Source organism: Leptinotarsa decemlineata, unplaced genomic scaffold (genome assembly GCF_025532065.1).
Source record: "Leptinotarsa decemlineata unplaced genomic scaffold, Ldec_3_MD MMD2_P_RNA_scaffold_6, whole genome shotgun sequence".
NCBI lineage: Eukaryota > Metazoa > Arthropoda > Insecta > Coleoptera > Chrysomelidae > Leptinotarsa > Leptinotarsa decemlineata.
Window position 1 is genome coordinate 3,676,843 of NW_027412533.1, and position 21,880 is coordinate 3,698,722.

The 21,880-nt window shown below is 36.1% G+C and overlaps 1 protein-coding gene across 3 annotated transcripts in view; it reads right to left on the reverse strand.

Annotated features, from left to right (window-relative positions):
* rk (G-protein coupled receptor rickets) overlaps positions 1-21,880 on the reverse strand; it is a 453,352-nt gene that overhangs the window by 125,781 nt on the left and 305,691 nt on the right. For 2 of the 3 annotated variants that reach the window (XM_074169823.1, XM_074169820.1), the window contains exon 1: positions 13,054-13,481. The exons of the other annotated variant lie outside the window; for it this stretch is intronic. In XM_074169823.1, coding sequence (XP_074025924.1) covers positions 13,054-13,328 — 275 coding nt within the window. In that variant the 5' untranslated portion in view covers positions 13,329-13,481. Of the gene's footprint in view, positions 1-13,053; positions 13,482-21,880 lie in introns of those variants that run through there. 3 annotated transcript variants of the gene reach the window in all.

The window sequence follows — 21,880 nt, forward strand, 5'->3', positions numbered from 1 at the left end:
AAAAAACCTCAGCAACATTCCATGCTTCATAAATCATGAACTACATCTTCTTTAGAATATCGCTCGGATACTTGGAGCTACGCACCTGGGGCTCCTGGATACTATCCAGAGCCATCAGGAAGTCTTCGGCTGACTCGGCCTACTCAAATCCAGCCAGAAGTACACTGCAAAATACAGCTGACGATCGCTTCGAAGTTTAACACAACACACTTCGGGTTACATTTTTTGAAAATTCTTTCATATGGAAAATCGCGAATTTGTGCATGAAACTTCCCAACACCGTTTTTATAAATCAATATAGTCGCAGCCATGTAACGTGGGTTGAAAAGTCCCGGCCTAAGAAAGAAAATATTTTTTCTCAAAATTGCCGCTCTAACATTTCAATAATACCTTTGTGGAACGATTTATCTTTTGCCTCGAAATAAGCCTCAGTTTCAGCAATAACTTCTCCATTCGAGCAATTTTTTTTACCGGTGAGCATTTTTCTGAGGTCTGCGACTCGAAGTTCAATTCATATAGTTTTGCCATTGTTTTGAATGACTTGTGACACAGGGGTTGTCTTGCTTTTTTTCCGTATGCGATGGTTTCTTTGTAATTTCGGCCTTCAAACACTTCAAGCTCTAAGACGTTTTGGACCAGGTTCACCAGTTGCTCTCCACTTAGAGGAGTCAGATGACAATCGTTTTGATTCCAGAGTAAGGTAATGGATCCATGTTTCAGCCATTGTCACATTTCGATGCAAAAATTCCGTGGCCATGTTCAAACATGGCCAAACACTACTCAAAATCATCAAGAAGTTCTTGTTTCTGGCCAACAGTGAGCTCGCGAGGCACCCAGTTTAAACAGAGATTTCTCATAATCAAATGCTTTATACAATATATAGCCAACGAGTTCTTTTCATAACTTTACAATGTCAGCTAACTTAAGCAACTTTACTTTTTGATTATTCAAAACGATTTTGTGGATTTTTTTATGTTTTCTGATGTTACTGCCTCATTTGGACGTCCACTGCGTTCTGCATCATCGATGTCCGTACGACCACGTTTGAAGTCGGCAAACCAACGTTCAATTATTATTTCTGATGTAGCGGAGTCCTTCCAACACTTTTCAAGTCACTGCTTTGTTCGAACAGTATTTTGTCCCATCAAGAAGCGGTGTGAAATAAAAAACACGAAATTGTTTTTGATCAATTGTTTTGAAAATAACATAAGTGGTGTCATTCTTAGCACAATAACTCACAAAATTATGAGTGTAATATTATCAAATTTCAACAGCTTTGTTTTTAAGGTTAGTATCAACTGAAAAAGCGGTGAATACAACAAGACTAACGCCATCTATGTTTTAGGTCCGAGATATTTCAGATTATGTAGTATATCCATCGAAATTCGCTATCATCGCACATGCATACCTCTCACAGCTATTTAAGAATTTCTATGCAGTGATATTCACCTCCAACAAAAAAGTTTAATAAACTGAAAAGTTGCAGTATATGTCTAAATTGGAATAACTTGGAAAACGCCAATCCAGAAAACGAAACCAAACCCTGTCTCGTTTCCCGATTTCCCAATCTCTGTCCAGATGTCAATCGACGCAACCCACCCACCGTTTTCGACAAGCTACCCCTCGTGCTATCCCAAGAAAACATCCGGTCGACCCTGTTCACTGACCCTCCACTACATCGAGGTTTGATAAACTATGGCAGTGTAACTTAATCAAGGTCTTTAGTTCTAGGTTTCTCATTAACCCAGTGACGAAGGGGCTGTTGATACGGACCGACGTCGGACAGGGGTGATGTTTCGAAAATAAACCAAAGGGGTGAACGATCTAATGAGCTGCGGTGGAGCCGTAACGTTTTAATTTTGTGGCTGCACTTGTCGAAATGAATTGCGATAAAGGAGTTTACGACATAAACGAAAGGATTTGATGTGGTGATAGGGGATATCTACGAGGGTTGTAAGAATACTTTGCGCAAGAAACGTTCCAAAAATGTTTGTCCATAGGAAGAATCTTCGGTTTTTGATTGCTTGATTTTTACTAGACAGTATATTATTCAGTTTTCACAAAGGGTTTGGCAATAATTGCCTACACTATAAAAATTTATTTGACTACTACACAGACAGAATAACACAAAAATTCTAACCTAACTTCATACTAATGCTCAAATGTCAGCCCACTTTGCACTTTAATTTTCCGAACTGGACACACTTTTCTATGTGGCGGTAAAGCTTACATAATGCTATCGAACTCTTAGGAAGCCGGTGGAACAGTTCTTGATCAGACGTTTCGTGTCATTATTTTCGAGAGAGATACAAGTAGGGCTAAGCGCTACTTGGATCAAGTCGCAGTCGATCGAGTGAGACAAGCGTCGGCCGTCGTATATATGGTATACATGGGTGAAATTATTCTACCCAAAATGCACTATACAAATTGTTTTCAACTATTACCGAAATTAACAAGGTCAGCAATGCCTGGCAAATAGCTAAGCGAAGAAAGTAGTCAGTCGAATGAACTTGATATTGTTCTGTAAATGAAATATTCCATAATCATGAATAAGTACAACTGTGGTGAATTACATGAGTCTGTCTCAGTGAAACTTTTTTGGACTGATCATATCTTTCTCCAAACGTCAAACATTTAATGCCCTGCTTAACAACAGTTCAGATGCTGTATCGACAATTGCACATATCTTGTGATGTCACATTTGCAGTTGGCAAACGCATGGTTTTGAAGTCGGGTTTTTTGATAGCGACAAATGCTATAGATTTAAATGCTTTGCCATTGGATGACAAGCACTATCAAAATATATTGAAGAAAGCACAAATTAAATTTGACTGAACGATATTATCGACAGACATCGGAATTTGTCGTAACTAGAACTTTTATGAGATCAATTCTGACATCCTACTCTAGATATTTATTGAATCCGTTCTCATACAAGCTTATAAAAAAAAAATGAATGAAGTATCGAATTTTTTTTTTCTAACTGCGGAGGCTCTATACAGAACACTGTCCTGATTTGTAGTTTAGGATAAAATACAGGAGGCTGTTATTCTTTACTTAGTTTGCCTTCTTAGTGTTCATGATGCTCACATTCTCATATGCTATTCTCCTGCTAGCAACCTGAAAAGTATTCGAAAGAATTGTAAGTAATTAGTGTGTATTATTTCCTCCCCTAGCTCTAACGATACCCTGCATCATACTGGGCATAGTCCGCAAAAATTCTTTGATAGTTTCGTATGGAATTCGATTCCATTCTTCCTGTGCAGCACTTCTTAATTCTGCAATTGAGTTAGGAGCTATATTTCTTGCTCGTATATGTCTTTTTAGGATGTCACAAATATGTTCTATGGGATTTGCGTCAGGACTGTTTGGTGGCTACTCCACTGCCTCAAGTCCAACAACTTCACGATACTGGGTGAGTGTTTTTGTATCATGTGCACGCGCATTATCATACATTAGCATGAAATTGTAACCAATGAAGCCGCCGTTTGGTAAAACATGGTCTTCAAAGATGTTGCGTGTGTACCAGTCAGAATTCATTCTTAAATTCACCTCTAGAAGCTCGGTGCGACTGTGCCAACTAATGCCACTCCACAAGATAATGGAACCACCACCATGTACAAAGATTACATTCTGCGAAACGTTTTCCAGATCTTCTGCATACCTGACCACGTCCATCTGGTTTCTATAACCAAAAAGATTTATTGGCTGAATCTTATGTATCGTCAAGAATAACTGGCTTGCAGAAGTTCATATGGTAAAGTTGCTGCCGGAATTCCAGAAAATGGTCCGCAGGTATGATTTCTGAGCTGAGCATTTTGGTTTGGATGACTACAAGTTAACTCAGAGGATCAAGAGAGTGGATTCTAGCTGGTGGTTGTAGTTGATACCCTTCAGCAATGTTAGGCTGTCATGGGAAACTTACTAACACAATTGTGTTACTTATTCAACCACCTGAGGTATCTTTAGATTAAGGGAAATGTAGCATGAAGGGTCAACCTTGAAGGTGATCTTCCTTTTGAAAAGTTGTATTTATTTGAGCGAGTTCGAATAGGTATGAGCCATAATGGAACCTCATGGCTTGCAGTCGGAGGTCGAACAGACCGACTCAATTTAGATTTACTTACCTGCCTACCTATTCAACCATATAGCCACATGTCTCAGATTTCTCATTGCAAATTATTGCGATTCATTCTGAGATAAGAAGAGTAAAAAAAGTCTATGGTTTTGAACATTGATACAAACTAAATTTTTTCATGATAGAGTAGTTTTTCCAAATCTTAAACAATGTTATACCTTCTTCCTCGCCATCCTGGTGAGACGTATCATAAGACTCAATGTATTTCCAAAATAATACGTCGCACAGCTTATGGAGATTCACGAGTTTTGAAAAGAATGCTAGTGAAAATATCGAGATATGTAACACCCAGGTTTATAGCAATTCCGTACGGGATTAAAGTTTTTGTGATAATCTAGAACACTTCTTATATCACCTATTTTTTACTGTCAAGCCGGTTCCATCCTGCACATGCGGATTTGAATTAAAGCAATTTTTCAATTAACGGTAATCGGTCTAGACAGATGCTAAGTGAAAAATTCAGGGATTTGCATCTAAAAGTGGTTTCCACTAATTAATATCAACTAAAGACTCGCGCACAATGAAATAATGAGAGGTGTGCACCCGGTTTAGCGAAGATTAGAAAATGATCATAAATTCTGCATGAAATCAAGTGCACGAGCTCTGTCTGTAAGGTTTATCATGGCTTTCATTGTCGGGCGTACGGATTTGCATACACAGTGGCTTTTCAGGAAAAAATTGTAATAAACACTTGTGTTTTATTTGAGTTGAAAAATGGCTTGATGAATATCTCAGAAAACGTTATGTGAGTTTGGTGTGTTATACAAAAGTGTGGTATACTTACAGTGAATGTTTTTGAAACACGAGATACTTTTCTTTAAACGAAACATGAGATTCTATTTCAATGAACTGATTCTGCAGCGAGTGAGATGTGAATTCAAATTGAAACGGAACTCAGTAGCTTTCACAAAAAAAAAGTTCCGGAATTATTTTACCTCAGAGCACAGTTTTAGGCCCTTTCTTGTTCTCATACAGACATATATGAAGCCAAAAATCAATTAAGTTTGTTTCAAATTGTGACCAATTTCCTTAGACATATTTGGAATTTGTAGAAAAACGCTGCTTCAGAGAGAATATGTGTGCAATAAAGGATTATCGTTTTTTTAAGATGCTTGGCGAATGTTAGAGGATGGAAAATGGAGCGAATCGAATAAAAAACTGCAAGATGAATTATATTTCTTCAATTCTGAAGACCTAGGCAGATATTAGCCTCCGAAACGTTGAGATAAGTATATGTTCAATTCCTCAATTCCTTTTTGTTCCTCCCCACATAAATCAATGGAGTAGATTTCCGCTTGAAATATGGTCATATATGTTCCTATGCACGACGATACCTCTATACTACCTCTGCGATTGTGATCATCTTCACCAGAACCTGAAGGTGTTTTGAATGCAACTGTCAACATTTCCTCCTGTAGAACAGAGCCAGGTCTAGAAGAATTTCTATGGCCTAATGGTATAGTTCTGATGGCACCAAAATCCGCCAGACAATCCTGACTTTGTCCTTTGTCAAGCTTCGCTTGATTGGTTGGCTTTCAAGCTTTCGGCCAACTGACAATTACTTCTTTCGTAATCATTGGTTTCGATAGTTATTACATATATCCAATGGATTTATTTGAGCTGTAATTCACAATATTTTCTACAAATCATTTGACATGTCCATAGAGACACTCTGGCTTTGTTCAGAACTTTTTCCAAGTGAATGTTCCAAATGAGTTTCTTATCAAAGCTATATATTTCTTCGCTGCGAGTGGGATAACCCCACCATTGAAAAAGTGGAGTTGAATCATCCGGATTCCTCTTCTCCAGTTTTGCTAGTATTCACAGATATCTGTTCACTAACTATGAAAATTGAACGTCATTTTTTGTAAGACACTCAGGCTCTCTTCATCAACGAGCCTGTTGCCAGAATGACAAGGTTATCTGCTTGAGCTCGCAGTTATATTTTTTTTGTCACATTGTAGTGAGTCTCATTATAGAAAACTTCTAATTGAGGATAAGTACTGAACTCTTCTTCTAGTGAGTACTGCAGTTATATTTCACGCAAATGCAAACCATTATATCAGTTTGTCTATTCATCTTCTATCAATCAAGCAGATAGAATACAATAACGAGTTATCTGTAAACGATGAAGTTTATACAATGCAGACGTGAATAGTCTCCACCTCTCTCAATTTCTGGACGGAATAAGATATAAAGGTCGGACAAAATTTACGTGGAAAGGTGCCAATTTCAATACTCGTCTCCGAAAGGACGCTACCAACTTCGTTTTTCAAATAGAAATGGGGCCTTGTGATGATACCTCTCTTCGTTGCCCGTTCCCGTTCAATTAGCATTAGCTGTTCATTAAAAAATATGCAAGCAGTGATGTGCGCTTACATTTTTTTTACATTATGAAATGTTCCTGGGGTGATATCGTTGCAACCCCCTTTTTTTCCATCCATCTAGAGGCGTCATATCAGGTGATCTGTTGGGCTCATCTGAGGAGTCACGTTTGTCTGTTTAGCTGTTTGGGAAATTGTCACATACGAATTTGACTAGATGACAATTATACAAACCGGTGAATAGGTGAACGTAATCCTTTAGAATGGTCCGCTGCATTATCTGATATGGCACCCGCAACCACAGTCTACCTCAGAGCTAGCATGGTAAGAATAATAAGAGGTGTTCTTAACGAATGAACCCCAGAAACGTTCCAAAATCAATTTGTAAACAAACTTCATTATTGTCAGGGAGTGAAGGCCGTATTTGCCTGAAAAAATGTGGCCCTAACCAAAAACACTAAGCACACTACTGCTATCATAAAAGCAGTAATGTACAATTAAATTTTCGTTACCCGGTAAACCATTGCTTATATGATGACAATTCACAAAAACTCGATAACAGAAAACTCACAATTGGTTTCTATTTTTCAATATCCTTCTAGGTTTACCAAGAATGCTGGTTGAATATACAGGGTGTAACTAAATAAGTGTAAAACATTTAAGGAGGTGATTCCTCATCGAAAAAAAGATAGGATCTTTCATATAAAGAAATTTCATTGGAGCATCCCTTGTTAAGATACAGCCCCTTAAAGGGGATAAATAAAATTTGCATGACAATCAACCTGACCTTTTGTACTACCAAAAAGACACTTAGCCATGGTTGTAAGGGGTGGAAAACGCAAGCCCTAAAATTTATTTCCAATGTAACTTTTTGTCTTATCATTTGTTTACCATTTGAGGTGATAGCCTGTTTCATTCTAAACAAAAAATGTCACTTGGGTTATTTGCCCAAAATGAACCAGTTCGCAGCAAAAAATTATTTTAGGAACAACTACAGAGATACATCGTCATAAATGCGAAAATACGAAACTAATCCATCTAGTAGGTCGCTATTAGCGATAGTGACAATTAAATTGGTATGACGCTTTCAGTTTGTTAATTTTCGAAATTGAATTAATACTAATTGTGTGTTGTTGTTCTGTTCTTAATTTGTTACTTTAATAATTCACTTGTTATTAAAATGGCATACACAAATGAGGAAATGGCTGATATGCATTACGTTAATGGTCTGTCGCAGGGGAATGGGTTAGAAGCTTCTAGAAGATATGTTGAAATGTATCCTCAACGGCAGCATCCTTCACATAGAATATTTGCTTGATTTCATCAACGATGACGAGAATATGGTTCATTCGACAAAAGAACGCAGGATTGTGGTCGCCATCGAGAAGTACGAACACCACAGCTTGAGGAAGCAGTACTCAATTTGATTGAAGAACAACCTACTACCAGTACTAGAAAGACTGCTTTCCTGATCATATGACGGTATTTCGAATTTTGAAGGAACAACTCTTATACCCTTACCATCTGCAACGAGTACAGGCACTGTTACCGCGAGACTTTCCGAACCGTCTTGAATTTTGCAATTGGATGCTGGAAATGATTAGAAGAAATTGTGACTTTCTGAAGACGATAGAATTCACAGACGAATGTAGTTTTTCTCGGGACAAGATTATTAATTTTCATAATTACCACATATGGGCTGATGAAAACCCTCACGCTATTGTCGAAACTAACTATCAAGAACAGTTTTCTCTTAACGTGTGGCACGGAGTTATTGGGGATGATTTATTTGGGCCTCATTTTCTACCTCCTCGATTAAATGGTGAGGCATACGTTCAATTTTTAAGAGAAGTGCATCCAGTACTGCCGGAGGAAGTTCCTTTGGGCGTCAGAAGAGATATGTTTTTTATGCATGATGGGGCTTCCGCCCATTTTAGTCAAGTAGCACGTCAGCATTTAACTGAAACATATGCAAATCAGTGGATAGGTCGAGGAGGACCACAGAACTGGCCCGCTCGATCCCCGGATCTCAGTCCTGTCGATTTCTCTATTTGGGGCCATTTACAGCATTTGGTTTATCGTACTCCTGTTCACGATGTAGATGACTCAAGAAGCCGCATCATCGATGCGTGCAGGGTAATCAGAGAGACTCCAGGAATATTTGAGCGAATACGTGGCTCAATGCACCGACGTCTAGATGCATGCGTAATGTCTGAAGGTAGACATATTGAACATTTACTATGATTTCTACATGTGTGTTTTGTTATTAATAAATTAGTTTTGTTTGTTACCCTTCAATCGTTCAATGCAGGTACTAACAACAAAATAACAATAAATCCAGTTCGCATTTATGACGATGTATCTCTGTAGTTGTTCATGAAATAATTTTTTGTTGCGAACTGGTTTATTTTGGGCCAAAAATCCTAGAGACATTTTTTGTTCAGAATGAAACAGGCTTTCGGAAATGAATTTTTAAATGGTAAAAAAATAATAAAACAAAAAGTTACATTGGAAATAAATTTTAGGGGTTACGTTTTCCACCTCTTACAACCATGGGGTAAACCAAATAAATTACTGGCTAAGTGTCTTTTTGGTAGTACAAAACGCCAGGTCAATTTCAATATTGTAACTTTTTCAATGCTTGTGAAAAAAATTGTTATACAAATTTTATGTACTCCCTTTAAGGGGCTGTATCTTAACAGGGGATGCTCCAATGAAGTTTCTTTATATGAAAGATCCTATCTTTTTTTCGATGAGGAATCACCTCTTCAAATGTTTTACACTTATTCAGTTACACTGAATGTAGTTTTCATCTGATAACAAGGTAATCACTGGGTTTGATAGGTCCAACCTCAATTTCATTATCGTCATCAAATATTTCCTCGAGAAGCTTTTCGTGAGTAAGTCCATTCAGCACACAACCATATTTTTCGTTGTAATGATGCCAATTTTTGTAAGGAATTAGGTGATAAAGAAGTAAAATAATGTGCACAATCGCGACCATTGTTTTTTATCCTAATGACAATAAACGTTCATAAATGAGCGCTATCTACATCTTTTTTTCGCAGATTTACGATCTGCAGTTCTCAACACGCAAACCGAGAATTACTCCGAGCAGTTTTCAGGGATACTTGAATTCAGTGGCGTAACAGAAGTTCTTCAAAAGTAAATTCTTCAGAAGACTGTACTAATTTTGGAAAATTCAAGTTTTTATATTCATAACTTCATGTGGTAGACAAGAAGAGAAATGGACCATTCATTAAGTTTTTTGAAGAAAAGTCATTCTTAAAAAAAATCTTTTTGAAAAACTTGATTTTCGATGAAAGGTGCATCAAAGTTTTTAGTAAAATGCTATTAAAGAAAATCATCTTCTGAAATATTGTTATTACGGAAAACTATCTTCTGAAATATAGGGTTCAATTGAGTTTTGATAGCACTAATTTTCTGCTTTAATTTCAAATTTCACTTGAAATTAGATAAGTAAATGTCAGTAAACGGAGCAAAATAACATATTTATTCAAATCAGAAATCCAAATTCAAGCTGATTTTTTGATAATTTGAGAATAAGTAAGAATTGTAAGATTCTCAAATTGCTGAAAAATGATATAGACAATTAAACTTGCTCCTAGAAACAACAATTCGACACTAGATATTTCAAATGTCATAATGAATACTGTAGATGTGTTTTCCATAATTTTTTCCATATTTTCCATAGTGAAGTTTGAAACCTATCGAAGTTGATCAAAATAGTTGTAGAGTATACTTAATACTCAGTGAAATACGAGCCACTAAGCTATCAATTTTCCAGACATCTGTTAGTCACAAACCATCAATTTTTGAGATTAACTGGTCGAATAAAACAAGGAATTTCAGTTACACTATTTGAAGAGATATAGGAAGATTTTAAGATAATGTGCATAAATGAAGGTGTGGCAAGTTTCCTCTTGATGAAGTAGGGCATATGAAATCAAAGTTTGACCTAATTCAGAAAATCCTGGGGTAATAACATTCATATAATGTTACTCTTCGATCATCATATTTTTCTGATATATTTTGAATTCTCAAAACTGAACTCTAGTTGACAAATTCAAGAGAAAAAGTATACGGTCAATTGATTGTCTGTATAGTTGTGATAATGACTAGAAATAATAATTTTCATCACATCATCTTCAAGCAAAAGCACGACGTCATTTCCAACTAATTTTTAAGTTTTTAGGAAAAATTTCACATTTGCTTTTCCTTCAGCTATATCAGTGCTAAACAGAACAGCATCGAACTGTTTTTCCACTGATTTTTCTATGTTTTTGAATTTAGTGATTATGTTTTATAGTTTCCATTTGTCTTCAATTTGAATGATAAATGCTGTTTCAGAATATTGGTTATCCGTAAAATAAATCAGAATCCCTGAAATAGAATCAACGAAAAAAATTTCTACTCGTAAATATAATAATTTTAGTGGTGTAATCGATCGTTATTGTTGGAAATCAATAATTCATTCAAATAACACTATGTTGTGATATTTCCACTGAACAGTTTACAAAACAGCGATACGTATTTCACCATACAACATCTTCTTCAGTTGTGTTCAACAATTTAAATAGTATGAAAGATGAGAACTGAAACTTTGTATGTTTTTACCACTTTTATTTGTGACTATTGTTACTGCAGTTTCCTCCTATATTGACTTTTTCAAAATAATACAATAAAACTGTTTTATTGTATTGGTTTGGAAATGTTTTCTGAACGAAACTGCAGTAACGATAGTTACAAGTGAAATTGGTAAAAACATAGAAAATTTCACTTCTCATTTTTCTTCTACCACGTAATAACGGCTACATCAACCAATTTACTGAATAATATGACTTTCTACCTAATGACTAATCTAATCCATTCACATGAACACGTAACAAAATAAAGTTACCTGTGTTTATGTATCAACTAATTCCCAATTTCAACAGATTCATTGAATGTTTAACGTTGCTTTGTTCATTCAGTAAATGTTCCGAATTTTTTAATTCCATTGATTTCCAACTGTTTCAAAAGATTTTTCTCCATCAAATGCAGCACGTCACAGTATCAATTGATCTCATGCACCTCTGTCAGAAGATGGTTTACAATTGTGGAATTGGTCTTAACATTTCTATGCTCTTTTTTTTGAGAAATGTTCTACTCGTTTGGCCAATATAAATTTTCAGGAAGAAACCACAAATCAATTCATATACTTCTGAGTTATCCGACAATCAAATTTCATTTTCAATGAAGTTGCTTGAGTTATTTTTTGTTTCAAGACGAAAAACAAGCGATGTTATTGGTGTGATCACCATCATGTCTACGTCCTATGGCGCTCACTATCGTTCCTTGGAATTGGAAATATCAGGTTCGTGTAACAGTTGTTGATAATTTGATGAAACTTAGTTCTCTCTGAAACTTTACGACACTGGAATAACAAATGTTTTGTGAAGCATTGCAGTGAATATTGCTAGTGAGTGCCGAAAGGGATTTGTTGAATAATTGACTCATTAAGTAGGTAGAAAGGCATATTTTCTAATTCATATACAGTGCCTTCATTTCAAAAGTTCCCTCCCCCAGTACTTCGTTTAGCAGGGTGAATTTTCCGTAGGCAAAAAACACGTCAATTTAGATATCGAGGGGGAAGTTTAAAACCAGTGCCAGTGGTATTTTAGATTCAACCCCCTTACCCCTAGCTACCCCCACTTAATAATTTTAAATGGCACCCCCTATCTTGTAACACATCATTTTGAAGATCTTAAAAATCATCACTCAACCACGTTTAGAAAACTGAAAGTGGTTTATCCGTTCTCGTAAAATAGGGCAAAATGAAAATTCATTATAATAAAAAATAAAATAATAGCTATTGCAATCAAATAAATGTACCTTACTTTATCAGGTGTTCAAAATGTTTACCATTGGTAGCTAAGCAAAAGTCTTGGATCCTGAATGTCCTGCGGGAGAGTTTTGTACACCATTGTCTTCGAATAACCTCAGAGAAAGAAATCCAATGGCGTTAAACCCGGAGATCTCGCCGACCATTCCAGAGCGCCTCTTCTGCCAATCCATTCGTCAGGATACCGTTTATCGAGCCACTGTCGGACATGCAATGTGGCGGTGCGCCGGCCTGTTGAAACTGTAAATTTTGTTAATCCAAGAGCGGGTTGTCTTCTTCATTAACTTGGCATTCTCAGGACTGAGTAGATCGATTACATTTTCCAATAAGTTTGAATACAATTGACCAGTTAAATTTTCTTCAATAAAATAGGGCCATGTATTTCGTTTCCCAGAATTCCAGTCCAGACATTTTTTTGTGGATATTGCGTATGTTCTCTAAACAATTGTAGATTTTCATTATCTCAGTATCTACAGTTATGCTTATTTACAAAGCCATTAAAAAAAAAGTTGATTCATCACTGAAGCAAATATTTTTTATTAAATTCGGGTCATTTTGAATTCTCGCAGTCATTATTTCACAAAATTCAATTCTCCTATCATAGTCATCCTCACTGAGTTGCTGAAGAATACTCATTTTGTGAAGAAAGAACTTTTTGTATAGAACCAACTGAAATATTTACTTACTGAGCGACTTTCGAAATTGAAGTAGTAGGCTCAACGGCGAATTGGCCTAAAATCTCAATCTCTGCGGTTTCCGTAAGAACTCTCGGCTGCTTTACTGCTTTGTTGCACACAGAACCGGTCTCTTCATATTTTTGAACAATGTCTAGAACATATCGTTGACTCACATTTTGGCCTGCATGGCTTTCATTAGAAACCCTGGCTGTCCTACGAGCACACCTATCTTCAGCACCATAAATAAAAATAATTTCAGTTCTTTCTTGTAAAGTGTACACCATTACGATTTGTATTACTGTCAGTGCAACTGACACCACTTGACAAACAGTTTAAAATCAGGAATAACTAATTCTGATAAATGTTTTCACCATTTAATTGTAACTGACGCCAAGAAGCAACTGTGTGACCTTATCTCACTTTCAGCTAAAGCAAAAAACTCTGTGTAAAAAAGAGTCAGTGGTAGCGGTTCCATAAATTTTTGCATTTTGTTATAATTCGGATCAACCAATTTCAGTTTTCTGAACGGGGTTGCTTGAGGATTTTTAAGATCTTTAAAATGATGTGTTACAAGAAATGGGGTGCCATTTAAAATTATTAAGTGGGGGTAGCTGGGAGTAAGGGGGTTAAATCTAAAATACCACTGGCACTGGTTTTAAACTTCCCCCTCGATATCTAAATCGACGTGTTTTTCACCTACGGCAAATTCTCCCTGCTAAACGAAGTACTAGGGGTGGGAAGTTTTTAAATGAATGCACTGTATAGCACTAATGAGGTAAAAATTCACATAATATGAACACCCCTGAAGAGGAAATTATATAGTGAAACATGTATTACGGTTTGGTGAACTGTTTACTGAAAATCTTACAATGTAGTGTTGGTAGGTACTGTTCTCCAAATGTAAAACCCCCAAACATCCTACACTGCTTAGATGCCTATCTGGAAAAAAGTGTAACCGGCAAAATGATTCATTTTTTCCCAGCAATGTTCTTGAGCGGGAACAGCCGTCGTTTATCATTTTTTTTTCATTAAATTACTCATTACCCCGGAGGAAATGTGAAGGAAAAAGTTAGTCTGGTGAAAGTGAGGTCGACAGACTGCTTATTCTCGTTATTATTTGAAATGGAGATTAGGGAAAAGATGACTCGGCGGAACGGTAATTATTGTAAGCGCTGAGAAGATTATTAACAGATACTGTAATTAGAAGATGGAGGGAAAGAAAAAAAACCGCTGAGGGAACGAGTTTCGTGACGGAAGGGAGAAAACAGTGTGTCCTCGATTTGACTACACATGAAAGGAGATTATTTGAAGTTTGATGAGAAAGTTTTTCTCATTAAGGAACGACTTAATTCAAAAATCTTCTCAAAATATTCAGAATATCTTGATGCAAAACATCATAATCAAATCATTCAATTGAAACTTGTTTCATTTCCATCTCATTTTAATGCTTGTTTCTTGCAAGTTTTGCACTGAATACCTAAAGATCTGAAAAAATATATTTTTACTGTTCTGGTTACCAGCTGTTGCCTTCGTATGAAAGAGAACCCTCAGAAATAGAAACTTGTTCGAATAGGGGATTTCAGAGGTCTTACTTTTCAACGTGCGATTCTTAGCACGGGTTGGACGATACGTGGTAAAAATCAATCGTCCAGCCGTAGGGCTCGAACCAACGTTCCACATAGCGGTCGACTGAATAAGTAGAACCTTTCCACGCCAACTCAATCGGGTAATGTTCCACCATAATCATGAATGGACTGGCCCGTTACTTGATGAAAATCAATAACACTACCCATGATAATAACTAAACAATTTTCACAAACATTTTTCATGGGTAGGTAACACTTTTTATTTTTTAGTGGTTTTTCATTCATAGGACGATAAAACTCAAATAGGCGTTCATATCTATAATTTAATTAAGAAAATGGCAAAATTTTTGTAAATGATATGCTGGAAATCGCACAATTGTTGATCCTAATGCTCACTCATGTAGGAAGAACATCCCTCTACAAGAAGTTTTATGAATGAACTGACAAAGATGTCCAATATACTCACAATTGAGTTATTGTTAGTATCTGATTCTTATTATAAAAATACATATAATAACTGTAATAGTATTCTTGGTATTCCCACCAGAGAAAGGATATAATAAATAACTATACAAGGATAACAAAACAAGGCAGGTTGTGAATCAAGATTTCTTCTTTGTGCAGGAAATCAATCTAGCTGGGGTTCAACCTCAATTACTGATGATGTATTACAATTACCAAAAATGCAATCAATTTTTTCACAAAACTCGGTGAGACCAACGAAATGAATTTGAACCTTTTGAACTCAAAATATACTTCCAGTTTTTAACTATTTTCCGAACTACATATTGCAATTAAGAAAAAACAACAGTGTTTTGTTCGCCCCTCCCAATAAGATTTTACGAGTTATTTGATATTTTCAGTTTTCAGTTCCGTGTATCCCGTCACCAATATGCCTCCAACTGTCAACTACGAACTGCCTTATAAAGAACTGTTACTGAGTAGAGAGGACTGGATCCTCCGGGAGAAGGAAATATTAAGAGCAGATAGTTGTTGGTTCTTAGATCGATAAAAAACAGCTTCCGTTTCTAGTGCAGGTGTTTTCAGTCGCAGATCCAGGACAGAGATATCAACCTGCCTAGGAACCTATGCGACTGTATTTCAAGCGGAAATTTACGCTATTGAATGGAAGAAACCAACCTCATACAAAAGTCAATAAATTCTCGGACAGTAAAGCGGCGTTGGAAGCTCTTGGCTCCTATCGAGCAACGTCTAAATTGGTAGCAAATTGCCAAAAACGACTCTTCTCGATAGGAACACTTAACGGATTGTCTTTGGTCTGGATTTCTGGTCATACTGACCTGGAAGGCAATGAGGCTGCTAACTCCCTTGCAAACGAGGGTGCCGCAAGTAGCTTCATTGAAGATCTTGATCTGTCATTGTCCTCTCTTTCATAGAATAAAATGTAAGGTGTCTCCAGAAGCCCCAATAAATTCAAGATATCGCTAGAATATTTAGTGACACGACCATCGTCAAACTTAAACCAGTCCGTTTCGTCTTTGACCAATGCGTAATAATGACCAGATTCAACACTAGAACCACAGTGAACAATTACTGCATGAAGATTATAATAGTTTCTTTGATTGACGACTTATTTATTTTGTGGAAATTCATGTTCACTGAGGATACACTACAAAAAAACACTTTTGTCTATTTTCCACGATAGTTCTATATTTGTTGACTAGTTTCGGTTATTGCACCATTCTTAAAACTAACTAGATCACATTTGAATCTGAGTAATTTATATCTACGTTGCCTATCCTATCATGAATAATTTGGTACCTACATTGTCTATATCAGGAATATCGATGAACATAACAAAACTTTTGATATAATGTAGGTTTTGGGAACGGGGTTATAGGTTCAGAAGAGGACTATTGTTTAGATCAAGTTGTTCCTTGAGGATAATAGAATTGAGATTTCTCTTTGACTTGTTTATTTCCATAGATTCCAACAGATTTATCGTTTTCCCTTTTTCGCATGTGTGAAGGATTTTCAAATTATCTTTATCTATTTTGTTTCGAATTTTGGAGATGTTCGTACATTATTGATTTCTTATCCGAAATGACATGTTCATGGTACCTTATATCAAAATTTCTACCAGTTTGGCCTGTATATATGGCGGGACATTCACTATATTCTCATCGATATATACCAGATCTCTTCCCTTTGTCTAATTTAGGTTTGGCATTAAATAATCTGTTTCCTAAATTTCCGTTGGATGTGTACGATGTTTGTAGATTGAATTTTGAAAGATAATTTTTATAATTGTCGGAGATTCTACCTGCATAATTGATAGGTACTAACATATTTGTGTTCTGGTCTTGTGGAAATTGAATATAATTCTTTCATTACTGATTTTTGTTGATATTTCATTATAATGTTGTTAACTAGAGTGCTTAATAGGTATTTTGTAATAACTGCTATTTGTTTAATGATTACGATTTCACTTCGGAGGTTTTGATCAGAAAGGAGTATTGTGAACTAGTCAACAAATATAGAACTATCGTGGAAAATAGACAAAAGTGTGTTTTTGTAGTGTCTCTCCACTGATTATAATAATGGTCTGCTATATTAAAATGCTCATCTATTTCGAACATTTCTAAGAGTTTCGTGCCTCCGTCAGAGGTTGAGTCATGTTTGAAGATCATCAGTGTTATTATTAGATTGCCTGGTGCCTTAGCTATACTTGTTGTCTTATAATAGTCAGTTAGTTTGGCACATATTTCGTAATACAGTTGATCATCACCCGGTAAAAAGTATATTTCACTTGTTTGTAGCCTTCATTCGTATGTATGCGTCTTTGTTTTGTAATTTTTGATATTTCTACCCAATTTTCATATATTCGGTCAAAAATTGAGAAGGCTTCTGAACAGTGCCAAAATATATTTTTCATCAGAGTGTTATTGAAATCTAATCATCTAAAAGCCACTAAATCTCAACGAATAGTGAACATTTCATATCGGTATTTCGTTCCTTTCATGAGTTATCGGTGAATATATGCCAAGACAGAGAGAAGACAGAATTTCACAAAAATGTCTCAGGAAAGTCCTCAGAATCAGATCCCCAATGGTTTTGTGTTAACAAAACCGCAACCATCGCAACATGTATTTCTCTATATTACAGCTTTCTCAAGCGTTTTCATACGATAGTATAAACGTTTTATACTCTAGTATAAGCGTTTTTATACTTTAGAATGAGCTATGAAAACGCTCTAGTATGAGAAGGTTATAGCGAAACACCTGTTGCGGTTTTGTAAACTGTCCAGTGAATTCTTCACAATGAAATTTTACTGAAAGTTGGGTGATATTTCGCATACACTCGCAATTAAAGTCGTTGCAAGATTCATATGATGAGGGACTTAAAAAAATGATCACAGATAAAAGCTCATATTCTATGAAAATTAGGTCCGGGACCTATTAAAACTGATACAGAAAACAATATAGTTGAAGAATTTATATATTCAAGCTCAGGTTTCACATCTAGGAAAGTCAAGAGCCAAGTATGTACTTTTTATTTGAAACTCTATTTTTTTAAATACTTTAATCTACACAATTCTTAAATTCGCATGTTTTTCAATAACTGCCGAATTACTGAAAACATATTGCCACGAACGAACCCGACAACAAAACAAACTTTTTTATTCTCCTTTCCCAATCAGGCCGGTGTCATTTGCCAACGAAAATTAGAACACGATAAGTGTTTTTCCGAAGCGAACGACGTGAAAAATCTGGCACTTTTTCCGCAATCCCCAGACGAATAAACAATGAATTAAACACTCGACCAGATGATAAAAAGACTGGTGACATTTTTATGAATGCGGCTAATTTTAAATACGATGAAACAGTTTGCGCGTCCCGGATGACAAATGAAAAGATTTCTAGAATGTCGGATTCAGGAGAATCCCTGACGGTTCAAGCTTTTATATACTGCCACGGTTTCACTTTCTGAGTCACTGACTGATAGATATATATCGACATTTCAGATGATATTGAGTCTTTCTAGGAGATGACCCGCTTTTTTCCCGGGAAATTTATTTCTTGCTTTTCGGATAATGTTTTACTGGCAACGGCTGGGACGTTTTTCATTTTCGCCATTCCTTTTGTACTTTTTGTCATTCATCAAATCGGGGTTGGTGTGGCTTTGAAGTAATAATATTCAAATTTGGGAAACGCCATGTGGAAAAAAATCGGGAAGGAAGCGTCTGCTAATAAAGACAATTGACCGTTTCGGATGGTGACAGATGATACGGTACATACACAATATGGTGAAATTCCATTTGGTGAGATTAAAGAATGAATAAATGAGTCACCAAAATATTCTAAGGACTCATTCACTCTCCTTCGTTGAACATGTTTTCATAAAATGCCAAGAAACAACAAATTCATGAATTAGGTACCTGTTTTCCTAGAAGGGATATTGTATTGTACCTAAATAATTGATTTATCTTAAATCTACCCGTTTCAACAGACTTATCAATTCATCACCTACTGCTATGTAAAAGACATTGCAGAATAATTTAATATACCAATCCAACCGACAAACTTACTGTATAGTCAACTGTGTCTTGAATGAAATTCATAGTGTGAAAACTGTGTAATTTCATTCTCTTGGATAGCCAACAATTAAAAAAAAAACTGCGACTAATGGCTGTACATTAGAGTTTAATGCATCCTGACTGCGACTACAACATCAAAAATTTTCCATCACGTAAAGATTTTGAGTTATAGTTATTTTTATTTTATACAAAATTTTTCACACATTATAGGGAAATAAAAAACAATATATTTTGAGGATAACATACATTTACAATACACATGGAAAAACATTCAAATGGAGTCTTTCGTGCATAACCTTTTGCAAATGTTGATTTTCGTTTATATGTTTCACAGTTTTCCCTCATAAGGAACCAACATCATTGCTGCATCCCATTCGCCTTGGTAACGTTGCTCCATTGTCAGTATATCTTGGTGGAAGCTTTCTCCTTGTTCATCACTGACAGCACCCAAATTTTCTGGAAAAAATTCAAGCAAGAAATGGATTTTGAGAGACATGCGACATCCCATTCTGCAGTAGTTTTCAAGTAGTTCTTCTACGAATGTTTCGTAATTTTCTACTTTCTTGTTTCCTAAAAACTCCAAAACAATTCTTCTGAAAGAACTTCATGCTCCTAATTCAACATTACTTAATTTTCAATCAAACTGTTGATCACTTAGTAGTTTTCTAATTTGTGGTCCAAAAATTATACCTTACTTGAGCTATGCGTCACTTGATTTTGGAAAAACGTGTTCAAGATATTTGAACGCATCACCTTCTTTGTCTAATGCTTTTACAAAATTTTTCATTGACCCCAGTTTAATGGGTAATGGAGGTAACAAAATGTTTTTGGGATTAACAAGAGGTAGGTAGGTATATTCTTCACGTTAGCTTGACATGGAATATATTTATCTCTCGGAGGCCATTCTTTCACTTGATAATGGTTCTGTGTTGCCCTACTGTTTCAAAGGCAAAGAAAACACCAAAACTTCGAAAATCCACCCTGAAGACCTAGTAAAAGTCCTATGACTTTTAGGTCACCACATATTTGCCACTTACGTATTATAACTTATTGCATTTAGAATAAGTGACATATTTTCGTGTATTTCCATTTGAATTTACACAAACACATATTTTATCCTGCATAGTAAAAAACGAGGATAGCTCATGGTTACGGTTCCTAAATATTGTAACTTTGATTTTAGGGGCTAGTAAATTCCATTATTGTAATCTAGACCCTAATAATTCAGCATTCTCTTTGGACAAGTGGAGGTCCCGAACTAGATCATTTAATTCAAGATGTTTGATTATATGAGGTGTTCTTCCTTCACTCTCAGGAAAATAAGGACCGTCTTTTTCTGGCACATCATGGGAACCTGCTTGGTCATCACACATTTTCAAATCTTCCTTCCAATTTGTGGGGGGTGTTGGAACTAGTAAACCTTCCCCATGAAGAACCGGCCTTCTTGCAGAAGGAATATCCGAATATACAATTTTGTGTTTGCTCTTGAAAAACCAGACACGTTTGTCATACAAAAGTAACAGTCATTGCGTAATAATTTGTTTTTTCTCGCCAAATCATTGGAATTGCAAAAGGCATAGAAGAGCGTTTTTCATTTTACCAGTTAATTAGATTTGCTGCACAAGTTTGGCAACATACATGAGGATCCCAAACCCGATCTTGATCACCAACAACACATCCAAAATACTTATGGTAAGCTACTTTGGTCATTCGATTAATTGTCCGTTTCTGCGATTCAGGAGTAAACTGACCACATATATAGCAAAGACAATCTGCGGGATTAACGCAGCCACGTTTTTGTACTTAGACCATTTTGGTACTGTTGAGTACGTCGAATTCAAATATGTGATACTGCGTTTACAGAAGTCAACTTATTTCATTCACAAAGTTAACACTAATATAATACTCTTGATATTCGCGTGTTTGCTCACCTCGCTTCCCTACAGGTGCGTATTCACAAAAAAAGCGAGCACGAGCGGGCATGAGCGAGCATTCGTGTATGTTTGTTCGTTGCAGGTTTCAAACAGATTTAAACAGATGTTTGCTCGTGTTCGCTCGTGTTTGCTCGACATATTGATGTCTCGTCGACACTAGAGCGAATATTTTCAAGTTCGTAGTCGTAGTTGATCCACCTACTTTGTGCAAGCACTTTTTGATGTATCGCCTTCTTCTCGATCTTTTCTGAACGCGAACAAGCATACGTTCGCTCGCTCGCTAGCCCGTACTCACCAGACGATTATTGATGCAGAATGCTTGTTCACTCTTGTTCGCTCTTGTTCGCTCTTGTTCGCTCGTGCTCGCTTTTTTGGTTAATACGCACCTTAATACTAACTCACCACTACTCACATTGAATCAATATTGATGATCCGATTGTCAACTTGCTACTTTTATAGTCGTTCCGTATTTCTGGTATTTTCTGGAAACTTCGAGTATTGAAAGTTCGAGAAGCAGCGTTACAAGTCTTATATACAGCGGAAACAGATTCGAATACTGGGCAGAGCCGCCGTGTTGCCAGATTTCAAACAATTTCCCCAATTTGGGAGAAAAGCAAATTTGAAATATCGTGTTCATAAAATTTTTGTGAAAAAATCATAACTCAAAAATCCAACGTGTTAGGAAATTTTAACTATCATTTTCGCATTTAGGGACCAAACATTAACAAAGAACTGCCTTCGGCATTACAGTCGTAAAT